At 35.2% G+C, this 23802-nt stretch overlaps 1 protein-coding gene across 1 annotated transcript; it reads left to right on the forward strand.

The window, feature by feature from the left end:
• The first annotated feature begins 1546 nt into the window (after positions 1 to 1546).
• LOC107722231 (ras-related protein Rab-40B) lies at positions 1547 to 16224 on the forward strand. The gene is made up of 7 exons (XM_016530511.1): positions 1547 to 1561; positions 1842 to 2071; positions 11098 to 11158; positions 11844 to 11904; positions 12784 to 12861; positions 13257 to 13479; positions 15191 to 16224. Exons 2-7 carry the CDS (start codon positions 1906 to 1908, stop codon positions 15460 to 15462), a joined length of 861 nt encoding a protein of 286 aa, XP_016385997.1. The 5' UTR covers positions 1547 to 1561; positions 1842 to 1905; the 3' UTR covers positions 15463 to 16224.
• Positions 16225 to 23802: the final 7578 nt, after the last annotated feature.

Here is a 23802-nt window from a genome sequence, read left to right on the forward strand (position 1 = left end):
TTTTATATATATATATATATATATATATATATATATATATAAACACAAATTCAGCAGCTTTTAGATCTTGTTGATCCGATTTTGTCGAGACAGATTCAGCTGCTGGCGGCTCTCCTCTTTCTATCTTTTTCTCCGCAATAGTAGCTGTTGATTATATGTTTCTCCTGTTGTGTTTTTATTGAGTAGGTCATCCAATAACAGAAATGAGTGATTTACACCAATATGTTATGCGGCTGCTGGGCAGTCAACCCTGGTTGTGGAGTAAATTAAGACACTATGGAAAATATATTATGAGAATATAAATGGCCCTTTCAAAGGCAGCGAAGGCATACTGCCAGTTAGTGATACTCATGATAGGTTTGGGCATGAGGTTGCGGGTTCACGCACTCATTTCGAAAGGAATATAATTTTCTTTTTTGGTTTTCTTCCCTGATATGATGTATGTTGCAAAGCGAAAGTAAAAGTTTCACGCAAGTTCTTTGTGTTCTAACAGGAAAAGGTTCCATGACTTTATTTAAAATAAACACTTATTTTATAAAGAACACTGCTTTCTCACATAACGCAGTGAAGCGGCCCGTGCATAGAATGAATAATCGATTCTCGAGCCATGGATATCAACCAATTCAGCACCACCGCCATGGACAGCACCTGGTAACGTCGCACGTAAAAGGGTATATCTTAAGCAGCCTCCTAAGGTATAGTTCGGGGAACACACCTAGGAAAGGTATACCCCTATTTAAGGTGTAGGCCTACCTTTAGAGTCTTCGTAGCGCGCGCTAAGAGACACCGTTATCGGGAAACGCAGCCCTGGTCCCTCCAAGCATTACAATGGGGATAAGCGGGTGCTTTTTCTCAACAGTCCAGAAGACGTGAAATAAAGTGTGCGCATCCATAATAAAATGTGCCTCACACAGCTCAGGGGGGTGAATAAAGGCCTCCTGTAGCAAATCCATGTGTTTTTGTAAGAAAAATATCCAAATATCCCAAAAGGGACATGTTACATTACAGTACATACACACACAAAAGAACTAACTCACGTTAATGATTTTGATAGCCTTTTTTATTATCAGACTAAAATATAGTTTCAAAATATTGCTGTGATTTTAAAAAGGAGAAGAGAGAAACTACAATAACTTAACCTGTTTAGAAACTACAATAATCAAATTATGTCATTCAAACACTACGTCATTCTTCGTGCCCCGGAAAACAACAAACCCGAGCACGCGGGTGCTGGAAAGCTGGAAAGCTGACGCAGAATCAGTTGAGCAACCGTCCGCGCGATAAAACCTAAATGGATGAACATACGGGCTCTGATCTGGTATCAGTGCTTATGGGATCAAAACAGCAAATTAGCCACACCCTCTCTAACACAAAATGGGCGTTTGTGGGATTTGATGGACGCGCTAAATGTCCAATGAGAGAGCAGAGCTGCCCTAGCAACTCCACACAGGAACCAATCAAGGAAAATCTAAGGATAAACTCACATTTTTTTCTGTTTAGGGAGGCTGATAGAAGAGAGGGATCGTGGCAGAGAGCTCAACGGACCAGGTTTGCTCGAAATGTAAAGATGAAAAACATTAGGAGCGTTTTATAAAGATTAACATTTCTTTTATAAGTATAAACAGTCAATTTTAATAAGTTACTTGACTTATGCTACTATACTGTAAACGTATGAGGGCTCTTTATTTACCTACTAATGTGACGCAACAGCATCAGTGGATCCACAACCAGAATCTTTGAACAATAGGACAGCTTTAGTGTTGTACTGGACATGACATTTTAAACAGAAAAGACTAGTGAAGAATATGTAGGTTTGTTTTTAAAACAGCTATATTGTTTAGTTGCACTGGTGGTCTGAGATATTTAACACAAGTCCATCAAAGGACAGTTACACGATGTACCAGAATGGGTCATCGGGCTGATGTGAAGATGAACCACAGGAGCAGCCCAGCAAAAGCTTATGATTTCCTCCTGAAATTCCTGCTGGTTGGAGACAGTGATGTTGGGAAAGGGGAAATACTGGCAAGTCTACAGGATGGGTCCAGTGAGTCACCCTATGGATACAATATGGGTAAGTTTTGATCTCTTTACTGTACAAATGAAACTAAAGTTAGTCGGTCTGTGCATTTCTAAATGAATCTATTATCATGGATTGTAGTTTATTTAACATTTCTGTCATATACACATGATGATCAGAAAGTCAGAATACAACTAACAAGCATCATGTGTACATCTACATCACGTATTGTGAACTGTTTCAGTTGTTTTGTCACCAGAAATGTTGTCAATCTAGACAATGTAAACAAAAAATCTTTATACACTGAAAACAAGGGATCGCCATCTGTATTACATTTATTTTAAATATTTAATTTATTATAACAGTTAGTAGGCCACATATATTAAACACCAAGATCACATTTCACATCTAGCCCTGGTTTGTCCAGCTCTTATTTACAGCTCAGCAGTAGTTGTAGTTATTGGTTACTCCCTGTTTTGGAAAAAGTAACTCTTCCCAGGGGACAAAATCAACTGTAGTGAACCTCCCTTTGGGCTTTCACAGCTAAACAACATATTTTTCATGTGTCTTGCCTATAAGGCCAACAACATTCTTTATGTGATGCAAACAAGTGGCTGGTATCACATAACTAACAAAGCACAACATCTTTACATGTATGTAATGACTTGCACATCACTTATTAACTCAGTAGCAACCAGCTCTCGATGTGACAGTCCTTTAGATCTCTTAATTCTTAATAGTTTACATATTTTCTCCAGAATGCTGTTTTATTGTTTTTATGCATGCTTGAACAGGACACACTACATGTGCCGTTTTTCATTGTCACTGCATTTGGGCAAAGTCCAAAGTATGATAAGCATTACAACAGCTTAGATTACACAGAAGCGATTTAGCAAGTAAATTGACAGCCAACCTGTTCATTTAAGGTCAGAGGCTGACTGAGATCTTGCACAGTTGTGTACTCATTTATCCAAGCAGCTGAGGAAGGAATGCCAGCCACTTTTTGAGGAGGGGCAACAGGTTATAGAAACAAAATCACCTTTAGACCAAGAGCCTTTAAATAGTATTTTAATTGCTTGGACAGGCATATTAATATATTCTTAAAAGAATAGTTCACACACACGCACACACACACAAAAAAAATTAGCTAAAATTTACTCAGCCTCTGGCCCTCCAAGATGTAGATGAGTTTGTTTCTTCATCAACAAATTTCTTCAACAGCTTTGGAGAAATTTAGCATGACATCACTTGCTCACCAATGGATTCTGTGAAGTGAATGGGTGCCGTCAGAATGAGAGTCCAAACAGCTGATAAAACAACATCGCAATACTCCACAACACAACTTTAGTAAATCAATTAGTGTCTTGTAAATAGGCATGTAGACTTTTTTTAACAAAATTAGAATGAAAAAGTGTTATTATTGATTGGACAAAATGCTGCATATTTCTTTGTGAAAGTGAAATATGTCAAATATGTCAAAAACTAAATTGACATTTTAAAACAAACCGCAAATCAAATAAATAAATAAGACAATAAACAAACTAAGGCTTTGCCTGTGCTCTTTCCATTCAAAATTAGAGGCAACCACTGCATTTGAATCACAATCCAAAGATGCTGAATACATGCAGCATGAGCAGTTTTTTTTTATCTAAATTAGATTGTATAATTTGACATTTTAAACAAAAATGGAATGCTCTGACTTTAGTTTTGTGAAACTATACTACATAAAACATCTGCACGAAACAAATACAGCAGACGAGCTGAATGAGATGCAAATTCACTCTCTGACAGCAAGTGGCACTTATGAAACAGCAGTGATACAGCGTTTCCTTGGTTACCACTGAAAACAAAGCAGCGCTGCTCTTATGAATGCTAAACTTGAATAAAAACAGTCAGTTCCCCTCAGAGATACATTCATATAAACTCCCACCCCGAAATGTATCGCGATTCGTTTAACATCTCAACCGATTTGAATCGTCACATATTTGTATTGATGTTCAACCGGCTCGCAGTGCATCGTTACATCCCTGCTTGTGATGCAAAAAAAGTGTGTTTTTAATAAACAAATCCAAAAAAAATGGTTCAGAAAAACGGGTCACAGGTTCTTTTACGCCCTAGCGTAATGACGTCATTCGCAATGACGTATTTATGTCAAGTCTATCGTCCCGTGCCAGGATGAGAATACACAACACATTCAAATATATGAAGTCAGTAATCATAACTTCAGTCAGTTAAAACATCATCATCATGATCTGATACGTTTTACAGTTAATTTTTGCAAATAAAGCACCCAAATACAGGTACAGGCAGTGATGTGCAAACGAGGATGTTCTGTTCAGATAGTGCTGTGTCACAGTCAGTCATAGTAGGCAGTCATGTACTGTTCAGTAGACACACAAAGTCCTTTAAGACATACAGATACATTAATCTTAAAAAAAACACACCAAGCAAACACACACTGATTCAAATCGTCTGCTTTAGTCAGAGTTTGCGATGGCGCCGACGCTGATGGCTGCCTCCGTGGCGTGCTCGATTCTGATAGTAGAGACTTTTAGACCTGAACTGAAGCATGCCAGAAAAGGTAAAGAGTTGTGAGAAAATACAATGCGCGTCAGATCCGCATCATGTTCAGCAGTGGCAGCTCTTAAAGCATCCAAAATAACCTAATAACCCAGCTGCTGTGATGTCTGTTAATCAAAGAACAAAAGAAAAAAGAGGAAATCAATAACTTTTGTAGCTTTAAGGATTCATCAATTTAATTTCGAATTTAGTGTTTGATAACTTTAATTTCTGTATATTTCCTACTTGCTGAAGGGCACAGCTAAATATGACATTTATTATTGGGTTTATGTGAAGATTGTTTTAAGTTGACTTAAATGATAAGTTTTTATTTTTTTTAAGTCTAATAAATGTTAAAATTGATAGCTCTCAATTATACTGTAATGTTGAATGGCTATAGTCAGTGGTTAAATATTAGGTAAAAAAAAAAAACCTAGAGACATCAGTAGTGTTGGTATGAGTGATAATTGCCTTCAGTCATAAAAAAAGATGTCATTAAACAAATATTAAACATTTACTGTCTTTAGGCCTATGAAGTTTCTACATTAATTTGAAAATTGAATGTGAATTTTTTGCAATATAAAACTATAATTAAAAACTTAAATGTTAGATGGGATTCATCGTAATTAATTTCAGAAAAAATGTGCCATTAATTAGTTACTTTTTTAATCAATTGACAGTACTGAAAAAAAAAACATAAAACATGTTTCTTTTGCTCCATCAGTTGTTTCAAAAACTAATGCAGCCAAGCCAATACATCCTCATACAATGATAGGACAGTAATTAGGTAATATTTCCACATATTTCCTGTTTTAAATCTTCATTTTTGGGTTAACTATTCCTTTAAAGTCAACATGAATTGCCATTCTCAACCCACTTTAGTAATATGGCATATTTCTGAGCAAGACGGGACTTTAGTAGATTGTGAAAAGTGTGTTTTCCAAACCAGAATGAATAGCCTGCTGTTAACAAAGAAGGAAAGCTGTTTCAGAGTAAGAGAACATTATCATTATGACAGCAAACTTCTTTTTGGAAAAAGGTACATTGATTAATAATTCACAGTAAGATCAGGGTTGTGGATCTGGGATTGATCAAATAGGGTCAATTTTGTTTTCATGTTAACTTTAAACTAGTTGATCTTTTCTAGTGCAACAGTGATGAAAATTTAATATCCCACTGCAGGCTTGTGAAAGTGACTTCATACTACATTCATTTACATACTCTCTAGAAAAAATATAGCCCCCGTAGGGCCAGTAAACAGCTCTGCCAGGATGGTAATACTTGGAAAACAGTTTCTAAAACATTGGGTATGCAAGCAATTAATTGACCAGTGCTGGAGCTTTTTGCTGTCTAGGTTGCTTACAAGATTCAGAACATTTTCTACATCCTATTCTGTCATATTTTATAATTTGTGTATTTATTTTGTATCGTAACCTTGGGAGCAACTCACAAAAATCCTTATAAGTGCATACTGTATGTACATGGTCGATAAACTCCATTATGATTAGACAGGGAGAGCTCTTGCCTAACAACCTTGCTAGCAGAAGTCTGTTGGAATTTCTGTTTATAGAGATTATTACAACTGGCCAAAGCTCTTACGTAACTGTGCTCTCCAACTGCTGAGCGAAATGTGGCCGAGCCGAGGGGAATGAGGATGCAGCCAGGTTTTGCTGGCGATAAAGGAGTGGAACATTATTATGTTTATCTAAACACTTGCATGTACCTTTCAAGCCACTTGTTTGTTTGAACGATGAAAAGACAAAAATCCTTATAAGTGCATACTGTATGTACATGGTCGATAAACTCCATTATGATTAGACAGGGAGAGCTCTTGCCTAACAACCTTACTAGCAGAAGTCTGTTGGAATTTCTGTTTATAGAGATTATTACAACTGGCCAAAGCTCTTACGTAACTGTGCTCTCCAACTGCTGAGCGAAATGTGGCCGAGCCGAGGGGAATGAGGATGCAGCCAGGTTTTGCTGGCGATAAAGGAGTGGAACATTATTATGTTTATCTAAACACTTGCATGTACCTTTCAAGCCACTTGTTTGTTTGAACGATGAAAAGGGTGCATTGACTGTTGGTTTTAAGGAACAGTGACAGTTGAAGCCTTGCAGCTGTTCTTCTCCAAGACAGAAATCAGTTCTGTGCCACTGAAACATTTATCCCACTGTCTTATAAATAACGTACAGGCTGATGTGTTGCTCAATGTGTTTCAGGTTAATCAGGGTAGACGGCATATTGAATTTTGCACAAATTAAAACAAGGCTGTGAATGGTAGAAGAACAGACTGTTCTCTGTGTTGTATTGTCTTAGATCACATCTAATTGTACTGTCTTAGATCACATGTAAGACGATACAACACACATCAAAAAAAGCAAATATTTACTGATTAGGGATGTACTATTTATCGGCACCATATTGGTCATTGGCCAGTATTAAGAGTTTTTTGTAATTTGTTGGTATCAGTCAATATTGTGGTAATGAATGTTGTTTTTTTTTGCATGCTCATTTTCTGTATTCTTTTTTTTTTTCATTTAGATCATCTTTGCTATTATCTAAGTGGGTAGTTCCACAATTAGTTCTGGTACTATGAAAAGGTTCCCGCGGTGCGAAAGGTCATTGGCCAGTATTAGAGTTTTTTGTAATTTGTTGGTATCAGTCAATATTGTGGTAATGAATGTTGTTTTTTTTGCATGCTCATTTTCTGTATTCTTTTTTTTTTTCATTTAGATCATCTTTGCTATTATCTAAGTGGGTAGTTCCACAATTAGTTCTGGTACTATGAAAAGGTTCCCGCGGTGCGAAAGGCCCTTAACACACTCTTAAGTTAATATTTAAAAACACTAATAATTTTTTTAACACTATTAAATATAATCTTGAGAATCTAAAAGGAATACTGTATATCATGCTATTATGCCTAAATTCACCTATAGCATTTAAAGTGACTTGATTTTAGTTTAGTATTTTATTTTTAAAAGGATAGTCCACCCAAATAGTCCACCCAAGTTACTAAATGGTTTTGGTTCCCATTGACTTCCATTGTATGGACAAAAAATACAACGGAAGTCAATGGGAACCAAAAATGTTTAGTTATCAACATTCTTCAAAATATCTATCTTGTGTTCAGAAGATGAAAGAACTGCATACAGTTTTGGAACAACATTAGGGTGAGTTAATGATGACAGAAATTTCATTTTTGGGAGGACTGTCTCTTTAATTTCTAAAAATGAATATAGAATTTCAGTATCAGCCAATTTTGGTACTGATACGACTCCAGTCTTTACTTCATGTGGGTCTACATGATTTAAAAAAATGTTTAAATGTACTTTTTATTTGCTTATTTTTATTTTTATTTATTTTTTAATGAGGGAGAAATTACTTTAACTATGGTGTCTACCCTGGCTAAGGTCTATGTGAGTTTAATTATGCTGGTTTAAAATCCGGCTGATCTGTTTGATGTTTTTTGAGGTCAACCACAATGTCTCCACAGGCCACAAAGCAGCTTGCAGTATTTTTGGTTTGTGTATAACTTCGTGACTTGAAGTTGCATGGGGATGGATCAGTAAGTGTTAGCAACTGTTTCCTCTCTCAGCTCTAGATTTTGAACACCATTATCCACGGAGGCTTCATCCTCATCCACTTACTCCTGTTGATCCAGCGTATGTGTAATCCCGTCAGAAAAGGTCTATGGCTCTCTGTTGGTTGCTGTGAGGGAGGTGAGGAGAGGTGCAGAGCAGGGTAATTGCGCGGGGAGACAGAAAGAGTTAGTGTGAAAAAATCTGCCAGGATGAATCAGAGCTTGCCCACACAAACAGGAAGACTGCATCCTACAGGCAGACATTTTTATAAAGAAAAAAATACTAGAGAGCTGATGTTATACAATATTTGTCTAAATGTGATGCTTCACATTAAATTAAATAATTCACAATAAGTCTTTTATCAAAAGCTTGATAAAATATTTATTTTGTGGTGGAAAATATGATGTAAGCGCTGGTCATGTTTATTTGATAAAATATATTTTTGTACTGAAGTAAGAGTCATCTAATTAACTTAAGTATTTATTGTTCAACCAAGCCATTTTTAAAGAAATTAATACTTTTATTCTGCAGTGACAAATTAATTTTATCAGAAGTGACAGTAAAGAATTTTGCATTGTTACAAAACAAATTTTATTTCAAATAAATGCTGTTCTTTTGAACTTTCTATTCATCAAAGAATTGTGGGGGGAAAAAATTTATTATTGTATCCACAAAAATATTAACCAGCACAACTGTTTTCAACATTTATTATAATGATCATTTAATGTTTCGCATCCAAATCAACATAGAATAATTTCAGTACTGGAAATTCAGCTTTGCTGGAATAAATTCATTTTAAAATATATTAAAATAGAAAACGGTTATTTTAAATTGTAATAATATTTCACAATATTACAGTTTTTACTTAAATCCAGCCTTGTTGAGAATAAAACATAAAAAAAAAAAATTTGACCGACCCCAAACATTTGAATTTCCTAATTAAAACCCATTTAACAGATATTATTTGAAGCATAATAATAATAGCCTGTTGCATCACACAAATATAGATTTTTTTGCATTTATCATGTTTTATAGATGTATTATCTGAGACCCAAACAGAACTAATGCATTATTTTTTCACTGAGGACTGGACTTAGTACCTGATACTTCATTTTTAATGTGCAGAACATGAGGGTTAAACCTCACCATTAGCGCATACCTTTGGATATGCTGTAACTCTCTAAGTGACCTCACAGTTCACAGGGTGACTTGGGATTGTGATTGGTTCATTTGATTCCATTCTTTAGTGACATTGATGGTGTTTTCAAATCCTCTTTCTGTGACTTTAATGGAATCTCCCAGTTGTTCCATGTATATTTTCACAGTGTTGGGTTTCATTCTCATCGCAGTGGAATGTGTGATGGGCTCTGAAATTCCCTAGGATAAAGAGCGTTCAGAATACCAGTGTGTATGTGTGTGGAACCTGGAACCCCCACGGAGGTGACACTAAAGCTTTCCAATCTCAGCCCAGGCATCCTCCTCGAGTGTCATGTTCATACCAGCAGACGTCACTTAATCGTAGTTGCTGTCACCCAAATGCATGATCAAAAGTGGGACATTGTAAATAAAATATTATTAAGAGTAAAATAATGTAGTCTTTATTTGAACATAATATGCAGTACTTTCCCTGGAACATTTTTCAGGGGTTCAATGAACGAACTAAATTTTGCCCTTCAGACAATTAAAGGGTTAGTTCACCCAAAAATGAAAATTAGCCCATAAATTACTCGCCCTCAAGTCATCCTAGGTGTATATGACTTTCTTCTTTGCACCGATTCGCTACAGAAGGCCTTTGTTCAACCCCCGGAGCCGTGTGAGGCACTTTTTATTTAACTTCTTTTGGACTAATGCATGCAACACCCGCTGAGTGCCATGAAACAGCTTGAAAGATCAAAGACAATTTTTAATATAACTCCGACTGGATTCGTCTGAAAGAAGAAAGTCATATACACCTAGGATGACTTGAGGGTGAGTAATTTATGGGCTAATTTTAATTTTTGGGTGAACTAACCCTTTAAATAGCTGTATGCAGGGACCAGAATATCATTTAGACTTGGAAGTGGAATCTTTTGACTCGGACTACTAACCAACTGCCTAGAACCCCCTACCACATAATAATAACATGCTAAAAACCAACCAGAAGATATTAGTAATTGCATAGTAACACCCTGGCAACCAGTCACATAGTAAAATTTTTAAATGTGTTTGGAAAAAATGTTGACCAAGGCTGTATTTATTTAATCGTAAATACAGTAAAAATAATGTGAAATACTATTGCAGTTTAAAATACCTTTTTTTCTATTGTAATATATTTTAAAATCTACTTTATTCTTGTGGTAGCAAAGCTGAATTTTCATTAGCCATAACTGCAAACTTCAGTGTCACATAATCTTTCAGAAACCATTCTAATTTGCTAATTTGGTGCTCAAGTAACATTTCTGAGTATAATCAATATTGAAAACAGTTGTGCTGTTTAATATTTTTGTGGAAACCATGATAAATATTATCATCAAGATTATTTGAGGAAAATTAACATCAAAAGAGCAGTATTTATTTGAAATATAAATCAATGTAACATTATAAATGACTTTACTGCTACACGTAAAGACATTGTTGATCAATTGAATGCAAATCTTACTGACCCCATACATTTGACTGTTTAAGGTGAAATGTGTATTTATTTATTTTTTAGCTTATAGTATAGTTTAATGTACATATAGTTTAATGTTTGCTGTGTTATGTGAACATTCTAACCTGCCTTATTGGCTCAACCAATAGTGTGAATTTGGAGAGGTACTGTCTATTTTTTTTTAACCAATGACAGACAGGAATCCCGTTTGAAAACAGTCATTACTTTTGCAGTTGCACTTGATGATGCTAGTACTGCAGAAATTAGACACTTCACCTTTAATAATTTTGCTATTCTTCTTCACTTGTAGGAATTGACTACAAGACAACTACCATACTGCTCGATGGACGCAGAGTCAAGCTCCAGCTTTGGTGAGTAGCTTTACATCACAGTTACTTTTCCTTTTAAACTGGAAACCCATGACTGCAGCACCTGACAGAACCTAGAAATACATGTTGAACTTTAAAGTTTCAACTTGATTTCCTCCTATTATCTTCTTGAACTCAAACCGAGCATGAAGAGAGATTAAAGATCACCCCCTCCATTCCATCATGCCTGTGTACACTCAATAAGATCCCGTTGGTTTCCAAAATATGAAGTGAACATGCCAAACGTCTGGCTATGTTAATTACAGTGCTCCTCAACAAACTCTTCCGATTAAAAATTCAGCCAGGTCAATCCCACTAGCCATGCCTAGAACTTGTTTATAAATTCTGCCGCATTTTAAGAGAACTGAGCTTGTTGCAAGAATCTGGAATCAATTATTGATAATCTGGCCTTGACAGACGAAGCATTTTAGAGCAGAGTGTTTGTGATACTCCAGCCCTTCCCGCTGCAACATGACTGGCACATCTTGGTGCTGCGCTCAGCTCTGGATGGTGAATGATTCATTTCACTGCTCCTACTCAAAGTCTGCTGCCCTGGCACCAACCACAGAGAGCTCCACATGCCACCAGGCAGAGGCAAAGACAATAGCTACAGACGTATTGAAGAACAGAAGTAAGATGAATGTGTTCTTTGTCATGCGAACCCTCTGTGTTGTGTTGTTTTTTGCAGGGACACCTCAGGACAAGGCAGATTCTGCACCATATTCCGCTCATATTCCAGAGGAGCACAGGTATAACGGCAATAAATTATTAAAAACACTTTGGAAAAATACAATGAGTAGCTATTTATAATAAAAGTTATTATAATTATAATTAATATATTCATATAAGAATATTTATAATTATTTATTTGAATTCATTTAAATAAAATGTTAAGTTATTTTTAATTATTTTATTCATAAATGTAAATATAATAAATTATTTATCAGTCACCATTTGTGAGTTTGTGAATAGCTGTCCTAGATGTAGATAATTGAAGTTATATGTAAAAATATTGTTCATTATTTTATTTATAATTATAGTTATTCATTTAAAAATAATTCATTTTAATTATATTTAAAAATATTTATTTTTCATTATTTTCTTTATAATTGTTATTATTATTGTTTATAATTGCTATTATATTTTGTTATGATTTTCATCAGACATCATTTGTGTGGTTGTGTGTAAGCCCATTGTATATCATATGCAAAGAGACTTTAGGAAATGGCTTTTAAATATCTCTGAAATCCCAGTGTTCCTAGACAGTTGTTAAACACTCCACCCAATGACCAGCAGTTCCTGTTGAGAGTGTGGTATGCTATAAATCGGAGTGGACTGGTATTGTTGACATGACATTTCCTGGCTCTGGCAAACACAGATATCCTAATAACAGAAACTCTTGGAGCAAAGCCACAGTCTGTATTGACATTACATCGTAAACGTCTCTGCCAACAATTTTAGTCACATACTGCATGAGATGTTAAATAACACCACGTCCAGTACCATCCTGACTTTGAAAAACGTTGATCATCTAATTCGATCTCAAAAGCTTATGGTCTCATTTTTTTCTTTCATTTTGAATTGAAAGTGCATTTAAGTTTAATTTAAGTTTTAATTTTGTTTCTCAGGGCGTTATCCTTGTATATGACATCACAAACCGGTGGTCTTTTGATGGCATCGACAGATGGATTAAAGAGATTGATGAGGTAAAATCAGGTCAAAACTACTGTAGTTACAGTATTTAGCATGTTAAATATGCAGTGCATTATGATTAAGGGTATAAAAAGACATGAGGTCATACTAGTGGCTTTTAAATTACATTGAATAAAACATAAGCTAGTCATCTTGAGAAAGTGCTAAAATAGATGTGCATCTCTGTATTTCAGTAAATGTGCATGTTATGCAACTCAGTAACAACAGTTATGCTTATAATCATTGCAATCATACATGATAGTAACTTGCAGGAGGCTGATTCAAAATTGCTTTATTATTAAAGTGATTGTCTTGACATAATAATATAAAACAAATCAGCAAACCACTTATGTCCTGAAGAGTGCTGAAGTCCTGAAGGGTTTTTGTTGTTGTTGTTGTTTTTACCCAGCATGCACCAGGTGTTCCCAAGATTCTGGTGGGAAACAGGCTTCACCTGGCCTATAAGCGTCAGGTGACCACCGAGCACGCCCAGGCTTTCGCAGAGCGACTGGGCGTCACATTCTTTGAGGTCAGCCCTCTCTGTAACTTCAACATTACTGAGTCCTTCACTGAGCTGGCCCGAATTGTGCTCATGAGGCATGGTATGGAGCGACTTTGGAGACCCAATAAAGGTAACAAGCTTCTATGGTCAGGCTTCATATAAAAAATAAAAATAAATCATTTATTTATAATAGGGCTATGTCTTTTACATTCAGACATGTATGATATGGACATTATCTAACTGGGACTCAGAGGTTCACTTTTGTAGCGATGTGATATTTTAAAAAATATAATAACACAAAACAATATGGAATGTGGAATGATATTTTGTAATTATCATATGTATTTGATTGATTGTTTCTTGTAAATTTCAGAAAACATTTCAGTTACTTTACAAAACACTGTTATTTTCTTTTACAAGAAATATATATTTAGTAAGAATATTTTATGTCTTTTGTATAAGGACTTGTTTTGGGAAGTTACTAGAGGTGAATAGGTTAAAAAATATATATTCTTATGAAATACAGTATATTCCTATTAAATTATAACATTTCTTATTATTATTCTCATTTTACTGTATCTTTTTACATTACAAGTTACTTCAAAACATGTTAATATCAAAAATGAAACACTAAGATATACTATAAGATTGGGAACAACATTTTTTTTGCCCATGTTTGCACATATTGTATAATCTGAATGCAAAAATCATTTAAACAAATCATTCTCTATCAAAATATCCTATTTAACATAATTGAGAAACTAAGTGCAGGAATTTATATGTTAAGTGGAAGTGTGAAATACAAATTCATATGCGTATATGTCCTTACAGAAACACAACATCTTTTTTTTAATTTTTGAATAATATGTTAAAGAAGAAATTTGTAAATGAATTGTTGATGACAGACATAATATAATATTATATTATATTTTTAATGCCAAACAGTATCATTCTGTGAAAATATATTTTATTTTATATTTTATGTATTTTTATTTTAACAATTATTACAGTGAAAATATCGCTTTTCAGTTACATAAATGTAAATCAAATGAAAAGACAGCTAAACCTCTACAATCATCAGTAGTTCACAACAATACCATTGCTGTCTTGTTTCACTACACTTCCATCAACATCTCCCTATGACTCATTATGTTGTTGAGGTTGGAAATGTTCTCTCCGGGAATAAAAAAAAAACTTCTCCATAAATGCTTTTGACATTAAATGATGTATTAAGGAACGCTGTAATAGAATAACGCAGACCTTTTAGTGGAGCCTTTTCTGAGAATGACCACATAAGCAACAGCAATACAAGTTTTTTCCTCAGACCAATGCTGCAATTATGTATAGTCCAAAGGAACGCTTTAGAAACCTGAAATATGCAAAGCTTTGAGACTTTATACTGCTCTCAGCGGAGACACCCAGTGTTCAAATATCAATGTAACAGCCAGCCGCCCACACAGCACATTTCAGCTCTTAATAATCATAGTTTTGGTTTATGTTAGAAGAATGCTTTTAGGAAGAAGGTCAAGCGATACGAAAACATTTACTTAGCTTAGGTTAAGGCGTTTGAATAAAACATTATATGTTTATTTTGACTTGAGATTATTTAAAGGCCAAGTAATAGGATAAAATAACTTTCCATTGAAGTTTCCATTGAATGACTTCATCCTTTAAAACATTGCTGACAGACTATTATAAACCATATAATGACAGATTTGAATTTGTGCAGTATTTTATGAAGAAATAATATCTAACATTTTTCCATGCCTGTGAACTGAGGATGTTTTTATGGTCTCTAATATGTTGCATTTAACCTGATCCTGTTCTTTTCTTTTGTCCAGTGTTGAGTCTGCAGGACCTGTGCTGTCGTTCTATCGTTTCCTGCACTCCAGTGCACCTTGTGGACAAACTTCCCCTTCCTGTTGCCTTAAAGAGCCATCTGAAGTCCTTCTCCATGGCCAACGGTCTCAACGCCAGGATGATGCACGGCCGTTCCTACTCGGTCATAGCTAGTAGTGCTAAAAAAAGGAACGGAACCAAAAAATCCAAATTCATCTACCCGCCACTGAGTCCATCCCAGAACTGCACACGGACGAGCTGCAAGATTTCATAGATCAGTGCAGTTGCTGTACTTACAATACACACTCACAATGCAATTTAAACAAGGAGCTAGTGTTCAAAACCACCACGGTCTTACAATAAATAAGAACAAGCGAGACAACTGTGGCCTGTGAGGGCTTTGATATATTAAGTGTTTGACCAAACTTGATCAACATGTTATTTAAAATATCCTCCTGGCCATATCCAATTGTGATCGCTGGATAGATGTAAGAGAGAGGATCTGTTTCTAAGTGTTGAAAAGCCTTTATAATGCTCTGCATTGTTTAAATATGTACAAGTTCTTTGTCTTGTAAATGTATTGATGGTACTGCATTTTCCTGTGGAGGACTCTTTTTGCTACTGAACTTGGACCAAGCCAGCAGGAGAAACAGACAGCTTTCCTGTTTTGTGATCACTTTCAAAACGGACCTTACTGACAAGTAATACCAGCTTAATTTCCTTTAATACTTTTATTCAGACACTTTTCAGGGGCTAAGAGAGTCAAGGTTGAGACACGCAGCTCTTTGTATGGTGTATATAATTTGGTTTGTTTGATACTATATTATTAAATTCTTAATTATTGTGATACACTTGATCTGTGACCAATATTGTTATTAAACAATACGTTTATATGGGAAACACACCAAAGACATGGAAGATTAAAATGTGGCTTCATTTGTCACATTGAAAACAATGCTAATATTTCAGATTCATTTACACTGCAAGCAAACCGAAATTTCTAACATGCTATCATATCAGGTTTTAAATAAAGATCAGTGAAAAATCAAGAGGTCATGTTGTCTTTTATTAACTTTAATAAACTTAGTATTTTTGTTTATGTTAAGTCTGCCAACATCAGATAAAAACTAGAAAAAGATTACATAAATTTTTTTTTAAAATGTGTAAATAAATACATAAAACAACTCACAAATGTAAACATTTAAATATTCCATATAGAAAGTTAAGTTATATTCATGTGAGTGTGCATAATTTTAAACATTTTTAATGGTTCAGAATTATCTTGGCTTAAAATCTAGTATGTCAAATTACTATGTAGGAAAGAATATTTCAAATTTAGTCTGGGGTTCAGATAATGACTTAATTTCCAAAGAATGCAACTGAGCATTTACTTTCAAATCTGTATAAGAATCGGTATAATAATCATATCTGTATAATTTCTATGATGTGCAATAAAAAGCATAGAACATAGAGGGGCTGAACAGCGCATTAATCCATAATTATTAAACAACCTGCAGAGGGCATACTTCACACATTTATGCGCTTAGAACAATATAAGAACTGCTTTGGATCCTGTATGCAACCTGCTGTTGGCACCTCAGCAATATTCCGCTATTTCATAAAAAATTTAGGTGGTCTGTCCAGTTCCAGTTTTGCCTTCTGGTTTCTTACATTCAGTGTTGCCTATTTGAGATCAATTTAAAATACGTATTGGCCATCTTCACATAGATGCAGTGTAATATTCTTCAATTGTTCTTATCCATTTGTCAAAATATTGTCATACGATATGAGATGAAGTATCATGGGAGATGGATATGGTATCTATGGTGACACTGTCTGACCTACACATGTATTGGTCATATAACATAATACTGATAAGGACATGCCTTTCTTCAAGGCACAGGGCGAGTGACCCTGTCACTGTAAGACAAATGGCTGACCTGTACAGCTAATAGAAGGCCGAGAACAGGCATGTGCACATGCATATGCTCTTATATAGTGACGCATTGGATTAGTGGACCTGTCAGACAGGAGTTATGAGGGGCTTTTTTCTGCATGAACAACCAGAAGTTCCCTCTGGACTGGTCAGTTGGCCTTCAGTTCTGTCCTGCCTCTTAGTAAGAAGCATAAATAGGGTCAGCTTTCAGAAAGGTCGAAAATGCATTAAATTGTATATGGTGAGATGTATGTTGTGGTATAAACATGTTGCAAGGGCACTATAGAGACCCCTCTCACACACATTAAGGATGCATTCAGGTGTCTTTAATGCTAGGTATACATTACACAATTTTGGGCCCATTTTTTACTTGCAGACAATTTCTGGAGATCACCTAACAAAATCCTGAGATTTGAGGCAAATTGGTGCTCATTTATGTGAATCATGATCGCATGATGTCAATTATCAAAGACACAATCTGAGAGAAGTGCCGATGAGAGAGCAAGATACCCAATGAGAGAGCAAGATACAAGGCAAGGGCAATTTCAGAGGGAGGAGTCTTACATCACTTCTCGTGAATGTTTTTGGAAATTGTTGTCCTAGTAAAAACAACTTCATGACACCCAAAACAGTTGTGCAGTGTGAAAAGAACAGCGATCCAACAACTTTGAAAATCGTGTAGTGTAGATCAGGCATAACTTTCATTGTTTTCTAAGCAACTTTCACCATGAGGATTTCATTTTTGGGACAGTCTGCAAAGTTGACCATAGGCCTGGGTATTGATACAGATTTTCTGATTAAATCTGATTCACAAGTTCTCAATTCAGTTGGATTTTGATGTAATAATTTGTTTCATTTCGGTATATATCAGTTATATTTCTTACATTTAAAAAATTCTCAGCGTATGATGTAAATTATACCGGATAACCTTTTAACTTAAAGCTGCAGTCCGTAACTTTTTTTGGCTAAAAATTATCCGAAATCAATATTTGAGCAAGTACATAACCAGCCAGTGTTCGAAACTATCGCTTTACTTTAGCCCGATTCCCAACAGTCAGTTTATAATAATGTTTTCTACAACATTACAAAAGATTAGGCTAATTTTATTGATATATATTAATTTATATATAATTAAATGTTTATATATAAATATATATTAATATATGTATAAAATTAATTGCTAATTACTTTACATTTATTTATATTTAAATGTTTCATCTCTGAAAGTCACTATAGATTTTATAAATAAATATTGAGATTGTTCAAATGAAGATTGCAATTGTTCAGAAAATGTATATTTTTACCTAGCCCATCACACCCTCTAATTTTTTATTTTTAATGTTTAATATTGAGATACACTATTCGCAAGTTAAGATACACTATTCGTTTTAAGTATAAGCACTGTGGTACTATAAAAACATTGCTCTTTTTTTTAGCAAAATTGGCTCAACCAATGGTATAAGTTTGGGGTGGGACTATCTGTTTGTCCAACCAATGAAAGACAGTTATGAGTGATCAGGAAGCCTGTTTGAAAACACTAGTGCTGCAAAAATTACAGTCTCCACCTTTAAGATTAGTCAAATAGCCATTCAGACTACCTTAAAAAATTGTGTAAATATAAAGTATTACACATACCATATTTTCCAGGGCAACAACAAAAATGCTAAGTTAACTTTGTATTCAGTATTCCATGTGTCCATGTTTTTCTGCTTATCTCATAACTGCCATGAAAGCTGGACCAGGCCTTTATTTTATTAGCTGTGTTCTCACGTTTCGTTTCATAGATAATATTTGCACTCCAATGAAATATTCATGATGAGTCTCTATCTCTCGTTCCTTTAAATGGTGCTCCAGCATAGCTCATGTCAAAAACATAATTTGTCTCCTTTGATAAATATTAGATCTAGTATTGTGCTGATTATATCATGCAAATTTGCATAGCCCCTCACCGCAGGCTACATTGTCCAAACGGTCAGATAAGGTGCGTTGCATCGAGCCACAGTGTTTGGATAGTATATCTCTCATCGGTCTCTGGCTGAGAGCACGGTGAGCCAAAAAACAGACAGATAGTCCACAGGTGTGACTGCGCATATGGAGTCAAAGCTCATCCCACCTTGCAGACAGCCATCTGGCCGGCACTGAAAGATCTGCTTCAAACTTTATGGTCGTTAAGCTTATCCAGTTGTCTATCCCTCTGTCCTTCCAATCCCTGTGAAAACCACTGTCCTTGTTAAAGTGAGAGTTTCAATCCTTTTACAGTTGGCTGTTAATAATTCATTTGCAATTAATTCAGCTGTGATTTAATGGAGTTGTCAAACCATGTTAAGTGTCTATTTTTGGAAACTAGACCACCAGGTAGTGCGTGTGTACCTACAGAGTGCAGAACAGTCATGACCATGACATATTTATGTGGACAAAAGATACTTTCATGCTTTATTTCCATGTTCGGATGAACCCTGCGTGTTTACTTATCCCATTGGGGATCTTTGTTTCATTTCTTTGCAGACCACTTGAAGATTTTCCTTTCATCTCCCATGTGAATACCACTCTTTCTTCTCCCGTTTGTCATCTAAGAGCAACAATACAGTGTGTGCAAATTCATTCAGACAGGATGATCATGAAATATGTGCTTTAGTCTCTAGAGAAGCTAAAGGTTGAATATAAATTGAAATAACATACGTTGAGTATTTAAATGAAGGGACATGTGCTTGCTCTCTCTCTCTCTCAGACAGAAGAGCACTTGTATTGTTGACATGTAGACCTTTTCTCTCAAACCTATGAGTGCAAGGAAGAGGCTTGTAGAGATGTAAAAATAGTTTCCATGCAAATTTGGAGTGTCCTTCAAAAAATGCAGAGAATAAAACGAAGACCTGTCTGTAATAGTTGTGCATCTATTAGTAAGCTATTTCCTACTAGGGATGGGAATCAGATAGGACTGGAAAAAAAGAGGTTTGTAGTGCGGTTAAAGTCTGAAGAGGTGTATAATGGCTGTCATGACTCTCTCTGGATAGTAACAAAGCTCTGTAGCTATATGCAGTCACATCAAGAATGACCAGTATAAGTCATTCATTATCCATTTTCTCCTTTATGATTTTCTTTCTTGTCTAGGCCTATAGGTGGCAGCAAGATGATTCCACTGAGGATCAGCAGGTTTTCCTGGTGTGCTTTGATAGATTTTTAGGATTTCAGTCTTAGAAGGGGCTCGACCCCTTAAAAAGAGCATGAGTTGATGTGGCTCAAAATAAAAAAAATGTTCCTTACTTGTGAGTTTGAAGGATAGTACATAACACTTACACTGGAGGGAAGGATAGTACATAATGATAAGAACTTTAACGTTTTGATTTGTAATGACGTAATGACTGGTAAGGGTGAGGACTTCAAGTGAAATAACTTGCAGATGCTATAGCTATTCCAGATGCCCTTTTCAGCAAACATGAAGTGAGATCACATGGCTGAAATGTAAATGGGAGATTGAAGCCCCCCTAAGTACGGTCTAACAGCACCTATGATTGATACCATTACTTTAAAAAGGCATGAAATATAACGGCAGCATATGCTTTAGGGCTGTTCTTTATTCAAAAACAAAATTCTATCCCCTAAAATTGTAGTACTCATACTGTATGTTCATGCACAATATGAATTATGAAATGTAATTTTTTTTTTTTTTTTTTTGCTTTATTGTAAAGAAAGACCTTATTTTCAGCAGTTAATAGTTCAAGAATAAAGCAAAACAGAAAAAGTCATGAACTAGTTTTTAATGGTTATTTTTTGGAGCTTAAACGGATGGTCCACCCATCATTCCAAACCTGTATGTGTTTCTTTCTTTTGTGGAACTCAAAAGAGGATATTTTGAGGATTTGTGGGAACCAAACAATATTGGAGCCCATTAACTTTTATTGTATACAATATATGGGGAAAAACATATATAGACAAAAAAACCTGATACATTACTCAAAATATCTCCTTTTATGTGCTACACAGAAGAAAGAAAGTCCAGTTTTGGACATGAGGGTGAGTAAATGATGATAGAATTTTAATTTTTGCATGGAGTATCCCTTTAACTGCATTTGAGCCCATTCAAACTTTGTACACCATCATATAAAATACCTTTTCTGATTTCATACCAGGACAAATATAGTTTAGCATTTCTATTTATGTCCCGTGTGTATCATTTTTGTCAAATCACACTTTTGAGTTCATGAGTAATTGCAAATTTACATACTATAAATAACTTTTCAGTATTTCTGGTTGTCACTGAAATATTATGCTGTCATGTGGAACATTTGAGAGGAGCATGAGGAGATTGTCTCCATATCTATCCAAATGTCAAATCAAAACTTGTCTCGTCTGTTAATATTGTTTATAAGATGTTGTCATGTGTTAAAGGCTTGAAGCAAAGTCACGGTCAGAATCGAGACTCTTTTGATTTCTTCCAGTTGCTTCTCAGGGGAGTTTTGCAACAAAGTTAACCCTGCTGCACGTTTCCTTCTCGTTTTCTGGCTTCTCTTAGTAAAGTCTATCTAAAAATAGCCAGCAGCACAGCAAAAAAAATCTGAAATGTCACATTTCATAGATGAAAGACGAAAAATTTGATTTATTTATATGCATGGCAATATTTATGTATTTCCACAATGTTGCTATTTTCCACTTTCAGTCCATCTGATGCAGTGTAGATCTGGCAGTTTCCTGCCTTTGGCATGTTAGCTGCTGATGCTAAGACACCTGATGGACAAGCAGCCTCCACCTGAGCCCTTACGGGACACTTGACCGCATGACATTTCCACCCCAGGATCTGGCACGGCTACCAGCTGTACCTGGGGAAACTAAAGCATCTGCATTTCAATTTACACATCAGAGAACAACCAACATTTTGACAAGTGAATGAACAAGATATTTTGTGGTGTTACACATATGATCCATACTTCACAAAACAACTCAATAGCCCATTTTACCACAATTACAGTTCAGGCAATTATTCTACAATGATGAAGGAATCATTGTACTTTATTTAACTTATATAGCTGACTGAATTGCTTTTGAACTGAAGACCCTTATTATAAGATGAAGTACAGCACAACAGTAACTCAGCTGAGTTTATTTTCTCAGATGCTGTCAGGGTGGGAAAATCAACAGTATTGACATTTAAGCAAAACCTGAGCACAGATTAATTTGATAAAAGACTGTCATTCCAGGTACATCTCAGTACTACAGACTCACACAATCCATAGATTTCTTTACGGTAGATGGCGACAAGCAATACATTTCAGATAAGCCCACTGCAGTTAAACAGAATTGATGAATTTGAGATATTCAGCCCTGTCTTAAAATGTAAATAAAGTTAGATCTATCTTACATCTCACATTATTGTATGAGAACAAAACCTGAACTGACTGGAGCTAAATAATGACACCATTGTCTTGCTACAGCTGCTTTATAGCAGAATTTCGATTTGCCTCTTTTTTTGAAGTTTGCACCATTGATTCTGCTACTTTCCTGTTTATTCCTGTGAAGCTGCTTTAAAACTATATTGTATAAAGTGGTATAAAAGTAATGGTGACTTGACATTAAAGGAAAAGTAGACATTGTTCAAGTCCTTTTAAAACAAAGTTTCTACTGTGATCTACTGTCTTTTAACTTGTATGTCTTACGTTGATCGTGACAAACTAGGACAAACTTATATTCTTTTTTTTTTTTGGAATGGACAATCAGAAGCTTGGTTGAGGAAAGGCGTGTAAAAAAGTCATTTTTTGCCCCATTTCTCAGCCTCACGAAACTTATTGCAGCTTTATATCTCACAATATGACTTTAAATCTCACAATGTGATTTTATATCTTGCATTGGGACTTTATATCTTGCAATTGCAATTTTATTTCTCTTAAATTCAAATTTTATATCTCAGACTGTGACTTTACTGTAAATCTTACAATATAACTTTGTCACAATGTAACTTTATTTCTTAAACTTTTTCTAACTATAACTTTTTTTTTTTTTTTTGCTCCTAGGCAGGAATGGGCTTCCAAATGAAGTACTACTGTCATACACTGTCAGAAAACATTATGCATCAGGTACTATTTAAAACTAAAACGTTCTCTCTTTATTTGTCAAGAATGTTTAAACCCATTTGCTTCCCTTACAGGTGATCATGTGTTGTAAGTGGCTTCCAGTGTGTCAAAATGCACAAAAAGTTTGCGCAGTTCGGCTGGAACATGTTTGAAGAGTCACACTGGTTTTTCCTCCTGTCAGTATGCATCATCACCTGGCCTGCTCTAAAATAGCACTATGGTATTTTTAGTTTCTTAAAAGCTGCCATGTGCACAAAGTGATTTAGACAATTTAGAGTTCCTTTTGAGCTAACAAAAAATGAGAGGCAGACAGCAGATCTTTAAAGCTGGGACGACAAAAAAAAAAGTACTGAAAAAAATTTACTAATTTGTGAAAAAACACATTTGTGTTACATGACAGCATCCCGGCTGATCTTTTTTCAAATATTGTAGTATATATTTAGTTTTGCACATGCTGTACAGGTGCAAAAGACATCATGTTTAAAATATGTCTGCAATCAAAGAACAAGAAGCTGTGTGTAGTTTATAGCACTGATTTAACACGTATATTATTAGTAGCCTACTTCAGCTGAAACACCTGGGTTCTGCCATTTAATGCTCTCATGAATGGGAAAAC

This window comes from Sinocyclocheilus rhinocerous, unplaced genomic scaffold, assembly GCF_001515625.1.
Source record: "Sinocyclocheilus rhinocerous isolate Xijiao unplaced genomic scaffold, SAMN03320098_v1.1 scaffold334, whole genome shotgun sequence".
NCBI classification, from domain to species: Eukaryota; Metazoa; Chordata; class Actinopteri; order Cypriniformes; family Cyprinidae; genus Sinocyclocheilus; species Sinocyclocheilus rhinocerous.